The 15,659-nt window shown below is 33.6% G+C and overlaps 1 protein-coding gene across 3 annotated transcripts; it reads left to right on the forward strand.

Annotated features, from left to right (window-relative positions):
• The first annotated feature begins 4,229 nt into the window (after positions 1-4,229).
• Positions 4,230-14,316, forward strand: LOC123899867. 3 transcript variants are annotated; one of them, XM_045951118.1, is made up of 14 exons: positions 4,231-4,779; positions 5,318-5,605; positions 5,929-6,108; positions 6,676-6,811; positions 9,689-10,023; positions 10,233-10,362; positions 10,693-10,821; positions 10,941-10,985; positions 11,393-11,472; positions 12,719-12,815; positions 12,930-13,019; positions 13,558-13,611; positions 13,768-13,833; positions 13,915-14,316. In XM_045951118.1, exons 1-14 carry the CDS (start codon positions 4,394-4,396, stop codon positions 14,065-14,067), a joined length of 2,169 nt encoding a protein of 722 aa, XP_045807074.1. In that variant the 5' UTR covers positions 4,231-4,393; the 3' UTR covers positions 14,068-14,316. The 3 variants fall into 3 exon arrangements, with proteins under 3 accessions (XP_045807075.1, XP_045807074.1, XP_045807077.1); XM_045951121.1 differs by having other exon boundaries at positions 4,654-4,785; XM_045951119.1 differs by lacking the exon at positions 12,930-13,019 and having other exon boundaries at positions 4,230-4,779.
• Positions 14,317-15,659: the final 1,343 nt, after the last annotated feature.

Raw genomic sequence — 15,659 nt, forward strand, 5'->3', positions numbered from 1 at the left:
TTAGATTTACTTTTGTCATCTACTTTATTTTTTGCGCGCCCTACAAAATTATCAAAATACACCCATGCGCTACTTAAAAAGTGGATTACACATTTAAAATCTTAAAAATTTCATGGTAGGATGGTATTTTTTTCTCAAAAATCTATAATGTCCGCTGCTTAAAAGTAGCGGACGTTATAAAAATGTGGAATTTTCTTGTTAGGGGGTGTTTTTTCCTCAAATTTCACATTTTTATAACGTCAACTATTTAAGTCGAGGACTGTTAAAATCTTTAATTTTTATGTAGGGTGTTTTTTCATAAATTTCTCATTTTTATAACATTCGCTCCTTAAGTAACGAAAGGATAAAACTGGAAATTCGTAGGGCACGCAAGAAACCGGTAAGGTGACAAAAATAAATCTCAAATAAAATATGAGCAAGAGATCAGCATGACTCATGCAAAGATAACATGCACAAATCGAGAAATAATCCAAATTTGTTAATCCATTTAACCTAGTTTAGGGTCCTGAGCATAGCATGTAGTATGTAGGAGTACAAAAAGAATTATATTCCTTATTATTGTATTATAAAAAAATATACTAACTTCAGTTTAACAAATTAAATAATAAAAGTTTTACGATTTTCTTTTTCTTCCATTTTTATTTTGTCAATGATCAATTTATGTTTAAAAAAACGATGTTGAGATCCTCTCATTTTTTATCATTTCCATTTCTTCCAATATCAAAATTTTTAAATGTTTTTGGGTGTACAAAATATATTTGGACCTACTTAATATCACATTTTTAAATTTATATTCCTAAAACTATATAATAATAAAGGAAATTAAAAGAATGAGAAATAGAGAACCTAACTCCTGTACAAAAAAAAAAGAGAGATCCTAACTGCAATTTTGAGGTGATATTGTTCTGTATTTTTTGTAATTTATTTTTTTTCTTCCATTCTGGGAAGTTTAATATTATTATTTTTGCTAGATTTATATTTTTGAGCTATATGATGCTAATAGCGATCAATTTTTATTTGTGTATTATTATTTTTGTTATTCAATCGTATTATGTTAAACCATAAATAAATAATCATTGTTTTGTTTAATTTAAAAACTCTATTTTCTTACGTTTTATTCATGGTTTAAACAAATTACGGAAGGTACTACTACTAACAAATATTAATTTCAGACTTACTCCTGGAGTCAACGGATCCCTGCTCTTATTATTAAGCTATTAGGTTTGGTCTAGTGGTGAGGGATTTGTGTAGTATGTTATAAGTCATGGGTAGGGATGACAGAAAAACTCAAACCCGATAGACCCACCCGAACCCAAACCCAAGTCAACGGGCGAAACCCGAGTTGACTGGGTTTGGGTTTGGGTGGCACCCGAATGGGTTTTGGGTTTGGGTGAAAAAACCCGAACCCAGTGGGTGCGGGTGTGGGTTTCATTTTCTCACCCCGAATAACATTTGGGTTTGGGTGGCACCCGAATATATGGGTGTGGGTTTGGGTAGTATCAAACCCGCACCCATGGGCACCCATCGCCATCCCTAGTCATGGGTTCGATTCCCAGCTCATTATAAACCAAAAAATAAATAAATTTTTTTTTGATAAGCAATGTTAGTTGTTAGTATTACAATGTTAGTTTTTTTCTTCTTTGCCAGGACTTGAACTCTGGTCCTCCTGCTCTTTAACCCTTAGCTCAACTAGTTTAACCAGCTGAGCTACCCATCACACCCAAAAATTATTAATTATATATTATGTGTAATATTTTAATTTTACATGTTGGCTTATTATAACATTTTAATAGTGCGAACTGTGAAACTGTGAATATTGTTTAATTAATTTATTTATTGTTGATTTATATATAATTAAAAATAGTCCGACCTGGTTGAATTCGGATCCAACTAATTGAATCTTCAACTAATAAGCAAGGTAATTAATTTATTTATTATCTTGCATACAATCATTCATGAAACTATTCACAATCAGTTAACAATCATTTTAAAAAATGACAATTAGTTAACAATCATTTTAAAAAATGACCCTCTCAAAACCATTTGATATGGCTAGAAGAAAAACATGCTTCAAAGTGCTAGCTTCGCATTCAGAGTATGTGACTTTGAAAGAAAAAATAATTTGTATGAGCTTGTACAAAGGAGCCCAAAGCTTATCACAAAAGCGAACTCTGATGCCAAACTTCTTCTCATTCGCAAATAAAACTCCGTCAATGTTGCTCTTCAACCAATCAACAATTGATTTCTCCTAAGTCATTGCGTGAGAAAACATATATGTTGAAACAAGAGAATTATGACACTAGTTGTAGTCGTGTAATAGTTCTGAAGCGATCGAGCACGTTGAAACCGGATTAGCTAACTTATTCTCCAAAAAACAAGCGTTATGAGCGCGCCATATACTCCAAAGGATAGCAGCAAACAACAATTGTTATGCATATGCCATGGCAGGGGAAATAGAGAAAAATACTAGATGAAAAACTACCGCTTTGATGAAATTGATGCTCTAAATTATTCCAAAGATTAACCTTCATCCAACACGAAAATAGCATGTGCACAAATTGTAAATAAATGTAATTCATCTTTCGCTGCAACATTACAATGAGGACAAATAGTCTGACATTCACACCACGCCTATGAAGGTTCACATGAGCTAGGAGCCAACGAAAATGCTTCAATATTGGAGGAAGAGACATATCCCAAATTTTACGCTAGTCACCATTTATCCAAAGAGAAATATCATGCTGCAGAAGATTCAAACAAAAGTGATAAGCAGTTTTAACAGAATATTTACCGATTGGTGAAGTGGGATTTTGCATATATCCTCATCATCTTATGCGTTAAACATCATGTTTAGCAACTCATTGTTCCAAGAGTTTAGAGTAGGATAAAAAATTTGAGAGACACACAAGTTTGCATAGGTTGCAATAAGGGCGATGGATGGTCGCATATTAGCACGAGAATGAATCCATGGGTTAAACCATGCGTTTATATTACTTTGGTCGCCAATTTCTCTTTTATGGGCAAGAGAGAGCAAAGAGCTGGTGCTCTACATATTGAGGTGGGAACAGGCCAGGCCAGCCTATTTCTTTAAATAGAGCAGACCAAAATTTTTTTATAAGCATACTTAGCTAAAAAGGTCAGGCCGCAGCCCATTAAAAAAGCCTTTGAGGCCTATTAGGCCGGCCTATTTAACTTAATATGAATAATCACATTAATCTATTAACTTTCTAAGTAGTTTAAATTTATTAATCTACATTCGTTTTTAACATATATAAATGTATTATTATAAACTATAATTGAAATATGATGACATATATAGTCAAATTCTCTAAAATATCATGTTAAATATCAAAAGGAACATTGGTTTATTCGTTCATAAGTATATTTAAAAATAAATATAATTATTTATTTAAATATGTTCATATGAAATAGGCTTTTAAACAGGCCAACATGCCACATCAGGCTTTTAAATGACCAGGCTCAGGCCTAAAAATTAGGCCTATGATAGGCCACAAGCCAGGCTCAGGCCTTCGATTTTTTGATAGGCCAGACTCAGACTTGACAAAGCCTAGCTCGGCCTAACCTATTCCCACCTCTATCTACATACTCCTCCATGTATAGCTTGGATTATGCCAAATGTTGGCATCCAAAAAACCACTTATTGAAAAATATTTAACTTTGAGCACGCAGGTAACGAGAGAGGAAGAATTAGTGACGGGCTTCCATCTTTGTTTGCGTAACATGACTAAGTTGAAGCTTTCAACATCACGTAAATTTAGACTACCATTATCATTATAAATGCCATTCTATCTCACCTCAACCAATTAATACTTCGACCATCGACCATAATTTTTTTTTCTCACCAATTTAAGAAGATCTAGCTATCGGGGGTTTTGGTAACCCTTCGATAGTTCCATGGAAGCTTCATATCAGATGGAATACGTGTTTGAATTTTTGCATCACCTTCTTACACTCTCATATTTATGGAGAAAGAAATATTTGTGCCGAAAGTGGAGTTGTTTGGTGGGACACATTGTCTCTTTTTATTAGGGAGGATTTATTTTTCATGATAAATTTAGTAAAATAAAATAAGAAATATTTCTATGACTAAAAACTCTATTATTATTATTATTATTATTATTATTATTATTATTATTATTATTATTATTTTTTTTTTTTTTTATATAATAGACTAAAAACTCTATTTAAACCATAAATAAAGAATCATGGTTTTGTTTGATTTGGATAATTTTAGAAACACAAGAAATGAAGATACGGTTAGCATTTAGTGTTGTGGTTCTGATATGGTGGTGATGGCTGTTGTTCCTTCATCATCTTCGACTCCCAACCACATTTATTTATTTAATCATTCTAAATCTCATCGCATCGAGAGATGTCATCATATTCGTATTATTGTCCATTCTCAATTTGGCAGCCACAACAACATCACTCCCTCTCTTCCTCTTTCCCATACCACCAACGACAGCAGCAGCAGCAGCAGTTACTCTCTTGTTGTTCACTTTTCAGACAGAGGCTAATTCCTTGTTCAAGGCTTGAGGAAATATCTGTTGCTGAAGAAGAACATCATGAAAACACCAACAACCCATCCTCAAAGAAGAAGAAGAAGAAGAAGAATGATGATGGAGAAGTGGGAATTTCTAAAATACAAGTCCCCAGGCAGAAACACATCCCTGTTTCCAAGTCCCAACTTCTAGATGCCATCCTCTCTAATATCATGCTTGATCAAGATGCTGCTCATCACTTTCGCCTTCTCACCTCGTAATCGTAACTATTACTATTACTTTCAATTTCAAATTCACACTTTTTTTTTTTTTTATATTCATTTCAATTAAGATGCTGCCTCATCACTTTCTTATTCCAAAACATTATGGCTCTATTTCACAAAACATAGCGGCTCATAAACTAACTAGCCTATAGTGGATGCCGTTATAGCTTATAGCTTATGAGCTTGCTTATAGAAGAAGATGAGCTAGCTGATTGAATTTGTAGTGTTTCACTTATAATTTGAAGAAAAAAAAAAGATAAGCTATAAGTTAGTACAAATAAACTACAAGCTAGTGAGTAAATAATGGTACCAAATAGGTATTTTTTCCCAATACGATCTTATAAGCTATAAGCCATAAGTTCAAAATTTGGCACTGCTAAACAGAGCCTGTATTTCACTTTGACTAATAGTTAATAAGGTTAGTTTTGTAAAAGTGTCGTATCTTTTGACAACATCATTGCATTTCTTAATCCGTGTGCAAAAACTTTAAACACTCATTTTGAAACGGAGGTATTATATTATAATGTACAGATGTTTGGATTCTATACTTCATGCTGAGCACAAAACCATCTTAGAGGAAATGCGTTCCGATTATCATCTCACCAATGAACTCCAAACTCACTATGAGGATGAGGACCCTCTTGTACCAGAGACACAAGTTGTGGCCAATGGCATTATTCAATCTGGGAACGGGAAGGTCTATCAGGATATCCCGCTTCAACCGGAAAAGTCTATGCTTTCCGACTATGCTCTCAACCTCGGGACTCTTTTGCGCTCTCTCGACAGAACTCCCAGCAACGATTATGATATGGTTTCCAGGTTTGTTTGTTCCAACAGAGACCATTCCGCTCCTTTCTAATTAATGTGCTTGTTTGAATTCAATTGTTGCTCTCTACTCTATAGATTAAAAAGAAAAACTGCGATTGTAGTTCTAGTCGATATAAGTCGTAAACGAATCAAAATTAGTATATCACAAAGTTGCAGGGGAGGGAAGTACAATTTGTTTAACAAATAAAGGCAGCGAGTGTTAGTTTGAAAAGTATAGAAGAACCAGTCTATTCAAGCATGTTCTTTTCTAATTTTGTATGCATGTATTTCCAAAATAATGCTTTGATTAACTCATTTTCCAATCTTATTGGCAGAGTTACCATTGCTACTCGTTTCCAACATGCTTTCATGCAACTTCTTTCCGATGCACAATTTGAAGAACTATCAGCTCGGGATCTAATGTTAACATCTGCATTGAATACAGACTACCTCCTTACCTTGCCAGTATATGTTGATTGGGAGAGAGCATATGAGTCTAATGCCATAATATTTAGGTAAGGTAATATACGTTTTTTCTGCATATTTGTTATTTATTCCTAAATTTTAAATTAAATTTCAAAAATTAATCTTAAGCTTTGAGAAGGCTTAAATGAAATATTATATGGCACACTAGGAATTTTTGAATGCTATAGTTTCAGTAAACAACTAGCTTATATTGTATTTCCCTTATTTCAGAAACAATGCTCATATTTCCTTCCCCTTGTTGGGTGTTTTGGATATTGTCAGTTAGCATTTATTTTTGCACTTTTTTTGTGGTTGTTGCATAGTTTCCCCCCTTTATCAATTCACCTATTTTTACCGTTAACTATAATGGGAATTCCTATGTTTGTTTGAAACTTTCTAGTGCTGTTTTATACTTTTATTTTGTTCTATTATATTTTTGTATTGTTATTTCTTAGTAGATTATTGACCCAATATACATATTTGTTCTAACTGGCGAGTTAAACTTCTGGTTTAGGTAACCTTCTAGATGAAAACATGGACATAAGTAATGCAGAATATATAACTTGGCATTTTCTTATGTTTATCTGAGAGTAGTGTATTATCCTTTTCTATTGTAGGCGGGGTTATGCAACTGAGAAGCAGAATGGCCTATTAATTGTTGAAAAACTGGATTACTTACAGTCCAAGCTTCTACAAACAATCTTCTTTGTTATATCAAAACCACTAGCAAAACTTGGCACCAGGATAAGCAAGGTTATTATTATTTTTTTTTTTTGTGGTAGTTTCGTCATTTATCTTTCTTGGTATCTGAGTAGAGACATAGAATCATCCCATTATTCTGGCATGTTAAAGAATATTATTTACATACATTGTTGTGTGTGAATATATTGTCAATCTAATATAGATATTTCATAAGATGCATCAATATTTCTTGAATGCTTCCACCGTCTTTGATCTTCTATAGATATTCAAATGATTAGATAAAGGTAAAGGTTATAACCGTTTTCAAGGTTAAGAAGATTATAACATGGACTATGGATTATATTATGAAGATCCCATGCTGACATTGTCTGTATATTTATTCATTCAATGGAATCAATTAATTTAGGTAGATAATCTTTCACCTTCTAATATTAGAATATGATACAGGCAGGGTTTGACATGTAGGATATGTAGGATCTTATAACAAGTGAGATCACCTATGCTTTGTCAAGTAGACTTACGTCACTGGAAATACTTCTATCCTTGTATCATATCTAGTGACTAGCAGTGTTATAAAATGAAAATTTGCATAAGATTGAATAATTGGGACTGATGAAGTTGTGTAATTTCAGATAACAGGAGGAGAGATAATAATAAGAACTTTGAGTATTATTGATAATAGCTTGATACTGACTTGTTATAAAAGGCTAAATACTAATCCCTATTCATAAGGATACATAAGACTCTGATAGAACTCCCACAATTATAAAAGTGGAATTGAGTATTTATTGATTTTCAAGAGAAAAGAGCATAAGCTCTACAATGGATAGAAGGTGAAAACCAGAGTCTGGGACTCCTAAACCAGAGAGATATTTTCTCCTAAACTGTAAGAACTAAGAACAATATTCTGGAATGAGCCTTCCCTAGACTCCCTCTCTCTCATATAATCACCTACAAGAATTTAGGATCTCCCTGTAACTAACTTCCAGATCATCTATATCCACCTCCAGCCCTTCAGGCAATTCAGCTTCAACTGAGTAATCGCCAACAGCCTTCTTCAACTGTGAAATGTGGAACACGGGATGGATTCTTGCTGTTTCTGGCAGCTTCAGTTTGTATGATACAACACCCACTTTTTCCAGGATAGGAAAGGTCCAAAGAATCCAGGAGCCAATTTTTGGTTAATTTTCCTAACCGCCGTCTGTTGTCTAGTCTAGGTGGTTTCAACTTGATGGACACCCATTCACCTACTTTGAATGACAAGTCTGTGCACTTCAGATTAGTAAATTTCTTCATTTGTTCCTGAGCATCCAGCAAGTGTTGCTTCAGTTGTTTCAACGTCTCATCCCTGTCTAGCAACTCATTTGCTATTGCCTCTACTTTTATCTCCCCCTGTGAGAATCTCACCACCGAAGGTGGTTTCCTTCCGTAAGCTACTTCAAATGGTGTAAGTTCCCGTCATTCCATGGAATGTAGTGTTGTACCACAACTCTGCTCATGGTACCAATATGACCAATTCTTTGGTTGATCTGAAGCGAAAAACCGGTTAACCACCTCGGTCTGACCATCGGTCTCCAGGTGGTAAGACGAGCTTTTTTTTAAAGAGAAGTAAGACGAGCTTATTTTCAACTTAGTACCGTGTAAGCATACAATCTCGTTACCAAAGACTTCATCTATCTTTTTGGTGGTGTAAGGGTGCTTTAGAGGAATAAAATGACTGTATTTTGATAGGCTATCTACCACTACAAATAAAGCTTCATACCCCTTGGATTTAGGTAATCTAGTGATAAAATCCAAAGAGAGATCTCCCAAATCTGCTGCGGAACTGGTAAAGGCTGAAGCAGCCGCGCCATTGAAGCCGCTGTGTACTTCTGCCCAATACAAGTTCCCTGCTATTCTTCGGTAATTCCTGAGAAACTCCGAGTGGCCTCTTGCTGCTGATAAGTGGAATTCAGTCAAGAGTTCCGGTATGTGAAGTGATTGAGCAGACTAGGATCTCCCCATAACTATTTTCCACTATTTCCTCCTGACCCCACTTTGCCCCTCCTCGCGTACACCTTCCAAGTACTAGGCCTAGTCACATTATTGGGTCTGCACTCTCATAAGGCTCAAGGTTCCTATCAGACTCAATCATAAATCAAGAACAAATAATAATAACAATAAGTAATATAAAATCTAATCCTAAGAGATATTCTACAAGATACTTTAAAACCAAACCAGTTCCACGATTATGGAAAAATATGCTGTGAGAAGAAACTGATTTTCTTTTTACTATATTCTTTTATACAAGCTTCTCACATATAATATTCGACTATTTTGATGTTCGAAATTTATAACAGATTTTATAGGCATAGAATTTCGGAAATCTGGAAATATATTTGTAATTAAGCAACATCACTAGACAAATTTCAGAAATATTAGTAGATTTATCTGAATGATAATTAATCATCAATCACTTTTAAATTTGAAAATATGTGCACCGGGATTTCTTTAATCATAATTCTTTCTGATTATGCGCATAATCTATATATTATAGTCTACAGATTCCTTCATTAGTACTTTCATTCTTCATATATGATCCTGCAACTCTATGTTTTCTTGATAAAAGTTATTACATTGCCAAGGATGACTGGTCACTGGTACCTATTTTCTTTATGAGAACCATAAACAATTGTCACTTGTCTAGCATCTTGTTTTCTCGCTTGCACACAGAAAATAAGTCTTTTGATATGGTTTATCTCTAAATTGTGTTCAATTAATTTATCGGAGCTCTCAATCTTTCTATAAGACATTAATCTATCTATAAGGGCATAGAATACTCTAGTTTGGCACGATTTATGCATGATGTCATGACTGTCTATTTGTAAAAATAATCTTACAAATTTGAACTTATGTATCGGGTATAATATGTCATGTTCACTTCTGCAGCTTTATGAAAATTTCAGTCAGCTACATGAAGTGCACAATTGGACAGAAAGATTGAAGCTTTGGATAAAGGAACTGTCAGTATTTCAAAAGTCACAGGTCTATAATGACAATGATTTGGATGAGAAAATAGGTGTAAAGCAAGTACCAAATGCAGAACTCCCTATTTGGCTGGCAGCTCAGAGGGCAGTAGCCCGATATGAAGGGATTTTGTCACCTGTTGGTCCCCGTGAAAGGCTCTTGAGGAGATTGCTTTCTTGGGTTGGACTTATTCCCCCTACACCAGAAACACATTTTCAGGTCGAAAATGATGGTGAACCCCCTGAACCTTATCTAAGGTTCGCTCCACAAACAGCTCTTTTATTAATGTCTGTTATCTTAGCTCTACTAGAAGCTCCTTGAAATTGAAATAGATTGGATGCACCTGGAGTGATCATATATCTCCAAATTAAAAATGTGTTGATTTCATGTTTACGTTATTAGTATAGTGTAATTTGGTTGAAGCATCATCGTTTGTCATGACCAATTATTGAAATTCTCCATCCAGGCCTACTTTCTTATCAAGGATATCACTTAGTGATACATGGAGACCTGCAACAAGGAAATACTGTGGAAATAATCCTTGGAAAATGTTAAAAACTTCCATTTCCATACTTTTCTCACAATCAGTCCTGCAGGTATTAGTATTACCCATAATCTACAATTTCTGGTAGGGCTACAGAAATCTGTATTTAGGAGCATGCCTACATGGGATTCCCTTCCTTTTTCAGCATTTTGGCTAAAAGGTGGAAGATAGATACACATATATTATTCTTTATAAAAATATGATACTCTCCTAATTTTCTAATAATAATAATAATTTATAGAGGTTTTCAATTTTTTCAGACAAGGATTGAGTAAGTTCATACTTGCGTTAGCTGTAGGAGTTCTTTACTGGTATTGTTATTTCGAGGATTAATATAATTGTGCTGGAAAATTGATCCAAATCTTATTCGTTTGCAAAATAGGAACCAGCCTTTGAAGAATTAATTCTACTATATACGAAGGAAGTTGGTGAAACAAATGGTAAAGATAAAGCTGAGGTTCCATCATTGCAATTAAAGATATACGAGAGAATTCCTTTTCCCGATTTACCGGTAATTATTTTGCCTCTACATGGACTGTCAGATGTGAAAACTCTTGGTGTCTTTCCTGTTGTATCTTTATATTTTTTATATGTTTAAAATTCTTCAGTTGATATTCAATTTATTTGCAGGTAGTTTTTCCTCACAAAAAACTATCATTCCGCATCATAGACACTGTAAGAGACCTTCTAGATCTCTCGCTTCTTGTTTGTGGTTTTTTTATACTCTTTTGAAAGTTGTATGCTATGTCTATAAGTGTTTCTATATGTTTTATTCTGTATTTATTATAAATCATGATATAACTTAGCTTTTTCTCCTCTCTACTACTAAATATTTCCAGAGCAAAGCAATCATTTTTTAAAATCAGAACCTGGCCCAGTTTACAAGCCAATACATGTCTGGGTAATCCAGATATATAAGGATTTTATGAGCCTCCAGATATATATAATATAAGTATAGCATGCTTTCCTGTACTAATTTAATAAGAATGCAATGAGGAAATAATTTTAGAATATTGTTTGTAAAGGTACCTTTATTAATCCCTATTTGTTTAATGTTGTAACTTTTAACTGCAAACTTACAGGTGCGCTTGGATGTTGCCTCAATTTTGGGGCTCCTGGCATATTTTATAAACTACAAATTTGAGAATGTCTTATCTTCCCCGTATGTACATCTTAATTCCATATGATATTGATGATATTCCTAAACCGATGTTTCTGCATTTAAATGATATTTAATTAATACTGGAGCAATTTTAATTATGGTTCTAATTTCATCTTTGTTAGGCTCAATTATCTTTGATGCTAGAAAGGTATAGGTATTGCCTCTTCTTTTTTTTCACAATGTGGGTAGCTACCTTAATAATGGACCTTTTCCCTTTTCAAACAATTTTTCAGAATAATACTGTCAACTATCAAGTATGGTCCTATCAAAAAATAAAATAAAATCAAGCATGGTAGTTTCTATAGGAAATGTATTGAGCAGAGCATAACCCGATGTTTGAATATCTACAAGGGGAGAGAAAGACACATAACGATATATTAGGAATATATTTTTTTAATATATGTTACCTTAGTAATAGGGTTTTATTTTGTTTCAAACCTTCTCTTATTCTTAGGGATTTTTATTTTGCTTTGTAATAGTTTATTTGTTCACTTATTTAATTAGAATTAGGACAACGGGGGTTAATATTATGTCTTTTGTAACACATCATTTACATTACATCGTAGGTCCATATTTCAATATAGACTAAGACTCTGTTTGGCAAAAATAGCTTTTGGCTGAGAAGCTACTGACTTCTGGCTTCTAGTTCCTGACTTCTGGCTCAGAAGCTACTTGAAATAGCTTCTGAAAAAGAAGCTATAAGTCAGCAAAATAAGCTAAAAGCTCTTTCTAAAAAGACCGTTACCAAACAGGTCTTTTAGCTTATAAGACAGAAGCTAAAAGCTAAAAGCTAGCTTCTTTGCCTTGCCAAACAGACCCTAATTTTTTTCCCTTCAGAAATAGTTATTCTCTTCTTTCCTCCCTCTCTGCCTTAAAAACCCCTCTATTTTCAACATATAGCGTTAACTATCATCATTCTCCTATACTGTTTTATTTGCTATTTTAAATTAATTGTTCATTTATTGGATCTTCTTGCAATTTTATTTTAGCCCTAAAAACTACTGAAGAAATTGTTTGTATATTGATTATATGGCTTTAGATATTTGGATACTATGACATATATACATATACCAAATTAGATTATGGTACATATGAGCACATGTGCGTGCACCCACACACACATTTTTTCGATGGACTTAAAAGAAACACCTCATTTCTACCTTCCACCAATAACTTTCCTACTTACATCATTTGTGAAACTGTTGGAGCACTTGTTTACAATACTTTACTTTCATTTTTATGTCAGATCAGCTGTATTACTTGATGTAGTTGCTGTAAGCGCTCTAATAATATATGGGAGCCGCGTGGTTCTAGGTTACAAACAGACATGGGACCGGTATCAGGTAGATTAAGATGATATTTTCCTGTACTATTATTTATCCCAAAACAATATAGTTCTACCTTTTGCATTTTATGGAAATGAAACTATCTGAATTGTCAAAAATGTTATATTGTAGCTGTTAGTGAACAAGACACTTTATGAAAAGACCTTAGCAAGTGGCTTTGGCTCAGTGCATTTTCTTTTAGATGCTTCTGAACAGCAGCAAGTGAGAAACTTCCTCTCCTTATGTTTGCCATGCATCTATTTTTGTTTATCAATTTTAAGGTATAATGTTAGATCAGTGCGCGAAGGCCCAAGTCTTGGGTAGTCTGTGTTAGAAAGAAGAAAAATGTTTCTGATGACACTAATCTTCTGAATATGATGCAATATACGTATCTTGGCCATATCATATCTTGAATTTTAAAAATTTCACTTATACTCGTATTTGTGTCATATTGTATTTTTTTTATTGTTGACTAAAGTCATATTGTATTATGTATCCGTTCTTCTTATACAACATACTGCCCTTGTAAAAGTCTTCAATTTTACTAAATATCAACAACTATGAACTAGTTTATTGTGGTTTACGTTAAGAAATCAAATGTACAGAAGTCCCAGCCACAATAGTGGATAAGGTCATGCACAATATTTAAGTCGTAAAATTAATCTGGGTCTGATCTTGAAACATAGGTTCCAACCTCATTCTTATTACTATGCATTTTGACCTTTGTTAATTTCTTTCGCCCAAAATTTTACATGTGCAGTACAAGGAAGCTATTTTGGCTTATGCAGTCCTGCTCAACGCAGATAAGGGTCAGGTTTGTTGAATCTTCTCCCAACCGTGTTATGCTATTTTGAGTTCTGCTATGCATTTTCATGTAGTTTCTTTGTTAGGAATAATTGTTTGCAAATCCATCATATGTTATTTGATTCTCAATGATACATAAATCATGTGTAACATTCCTTACTTTCAGGTCACTTCTTGCCGAAGTGTAGGAGAGAAATGTGAGAGATTCATGTATGAAGTGTTTAAAGTGAAGGTGATGTATTGAGGGGATTCTGCTCTCTGAAGTTAATAATCTTTGCTTAATTTGCACTCTTATATGTTTTGAAATTTCCAGGTTGAAATGCCAATTGACAAGGCACTCAATACATTATTAAGGCTAAACCTAGCAACTGAAACTTGTATTGATGGAAGGCACGGGTTGCTGGCTATACCTTGTCGTCAGGCCTATGAGGCCCTTAAAGAACGATGGAATAGTTTGCTTTGTTAAACTGTAAAAAAAAAAACTGTGTTCCGAAGTTTTTATTCAAGGGTAAAAATGGAATTTAGGGGGGAGGGGAGAAAAGATATGCAGGGGCGGGGGGATGAGAATTTTTCAACGTAAAATATGCACGTTTTACCAAATATAGGCACTATCCGGTAATTGTTCTGTATATATATGAGTCTGGGCACTATTCATATTTGATACTACACCTTGTGTTGATATATAAAACGAATAAATAGGGAATCCTGGTCAGAACTCCGACTATATTGCAATGTCACTACTAAATATTATCTTAGTTTTTTTTTTAACATTTTGGTCTTTATCTTTATTTTATAATAATTTGGTCCTTTATCTTTATTTTTGTAATACTTTGGTCCTTATTTTATTTATTTATAAAAAATAAATGACCAAAGTGTTACAAATAAAAAAATATAAAAGACCAAACTATTAAAAAAAAAAGGACTAAAATGTTACAAATATAAAAAATAAAAGACCATAGTGTTAAAAAAAAGATAAAGACCAAAGTGTTAAAAAAAGAAAAGATAAAGTACATGTAGTAGTGTAATTTTGTCTAAATTATATGTTCATGGGACATTAATTACCCCTAAGAAAACAAACAAGTTCACTTCTCTAGTGTGAGATATGATTTGATGAGATTAAAATTCTTTCTAATTGGTGGGAACAATTTTTAGTGAGATATGATTTTGTATTAAGGTGTGAACTATTATTACAAAGTTCTTTCTTACGTCGCATTAGAACTTTGCCTATAGCTTAACATGCACTTAATAATAAACGAGCAAACAATTATTTCATTTTTTTAATTGGAGGTTGTCAGCAAATGACATTATTACATAATTGTTTTGCTTAAAAAGAAAAATAAAAAGTACATAAATGAAAAATGCAAAAAATAAAAGATAAAGATGGAAGGGAACGACGAGAATATCTCAATCTACTGCCCGACCCTGATGAAGATCCACCAGCAGAAAAGAAACGAGACGGGGTCTCCTGCATGAGACTATCATAATGTCAGTCTCTCCCTGGGAATGCCAATGTCTGGAGCATCTCAACATACTCCTGATCGGTGTGCGGTGAGTGTCGGCGCTGATAGGTCTCACAGAATCCTACCTCTCTGAATCCAAAAACTCGATCATCACAAATTTAATACAAGAAATAATTCGTTCTAACCACTTATTATTCACATCCAAGTGTTTTTGACATTGCATGATACCTTAAAAGTTTGAAATTTTTTTTTTTTTAACAAGCCAAAATAACAGTCTCATAAGTGCAATGTGTACCGAGATAGACTATCAAAGTTTACAACAAGTCAAAAAGAAGAAACAGAAAGAAAATCATACAAGGTCCAAATAGAGTAAATGATTAGACCACCGGCTATGTAAGTTTGAAGCTAAAGTAACACTCGTCGACTTCAACCACATGTAAGAAAAAAAATTGATCTTATCCAACGTTTGAAATATGGAGTTGGGATCCTCTCCATTTCTCATATTTTCCATTTCTTCCATTACCAAAGTTTTTAAATATTTTGGGGTGTATAAATGATATTTGGACCCACTTAATGTCACATTTTTGCATTTATATTC

This window comes from Trifolium pratense, linkage group LG7 (genome assembly GCF_020283565.1).
Source record: "Trifolium pratense cultivar HEN17-A07 linkage group LG7, ARS_RC_1.1, whole genome shotgun sequence".
Classification (NCBI taxonomy): Eukaryota; Viridiplantae; Streptophyta; class Magnoliopsida; order Fabales; family Fabaceae; genus Trifolium; species Trifolium pratense.

What these genes read in the sequence shown, in the direction of transcription:
- LOC123899867 (XM_045951118.1), top strand. Translation starts at nt 4,394, where the DNA reads ATGTCATCATATTCGTATTATTGTCCATTCTCAATTTGGCAGCCACAA. An exon ending in TTGGCACCAGGATAAGCAAG is followed by an intron (nt 6,812 to 9,688) that starts GTTATTATTATT and finishes TCACTTCTGCAG; the next exon opens with CTTTATGAAAATTTCAGTCA. An exon ending in TTCCTTTTCCCGATTTACCG is followed by an intron (nt 10,822 to 10,940) that starts GTAATTATTTTG and finishes ATTTATTTGCAG; the next exon opens with GTAGTTTTTCCTCACAAAAA.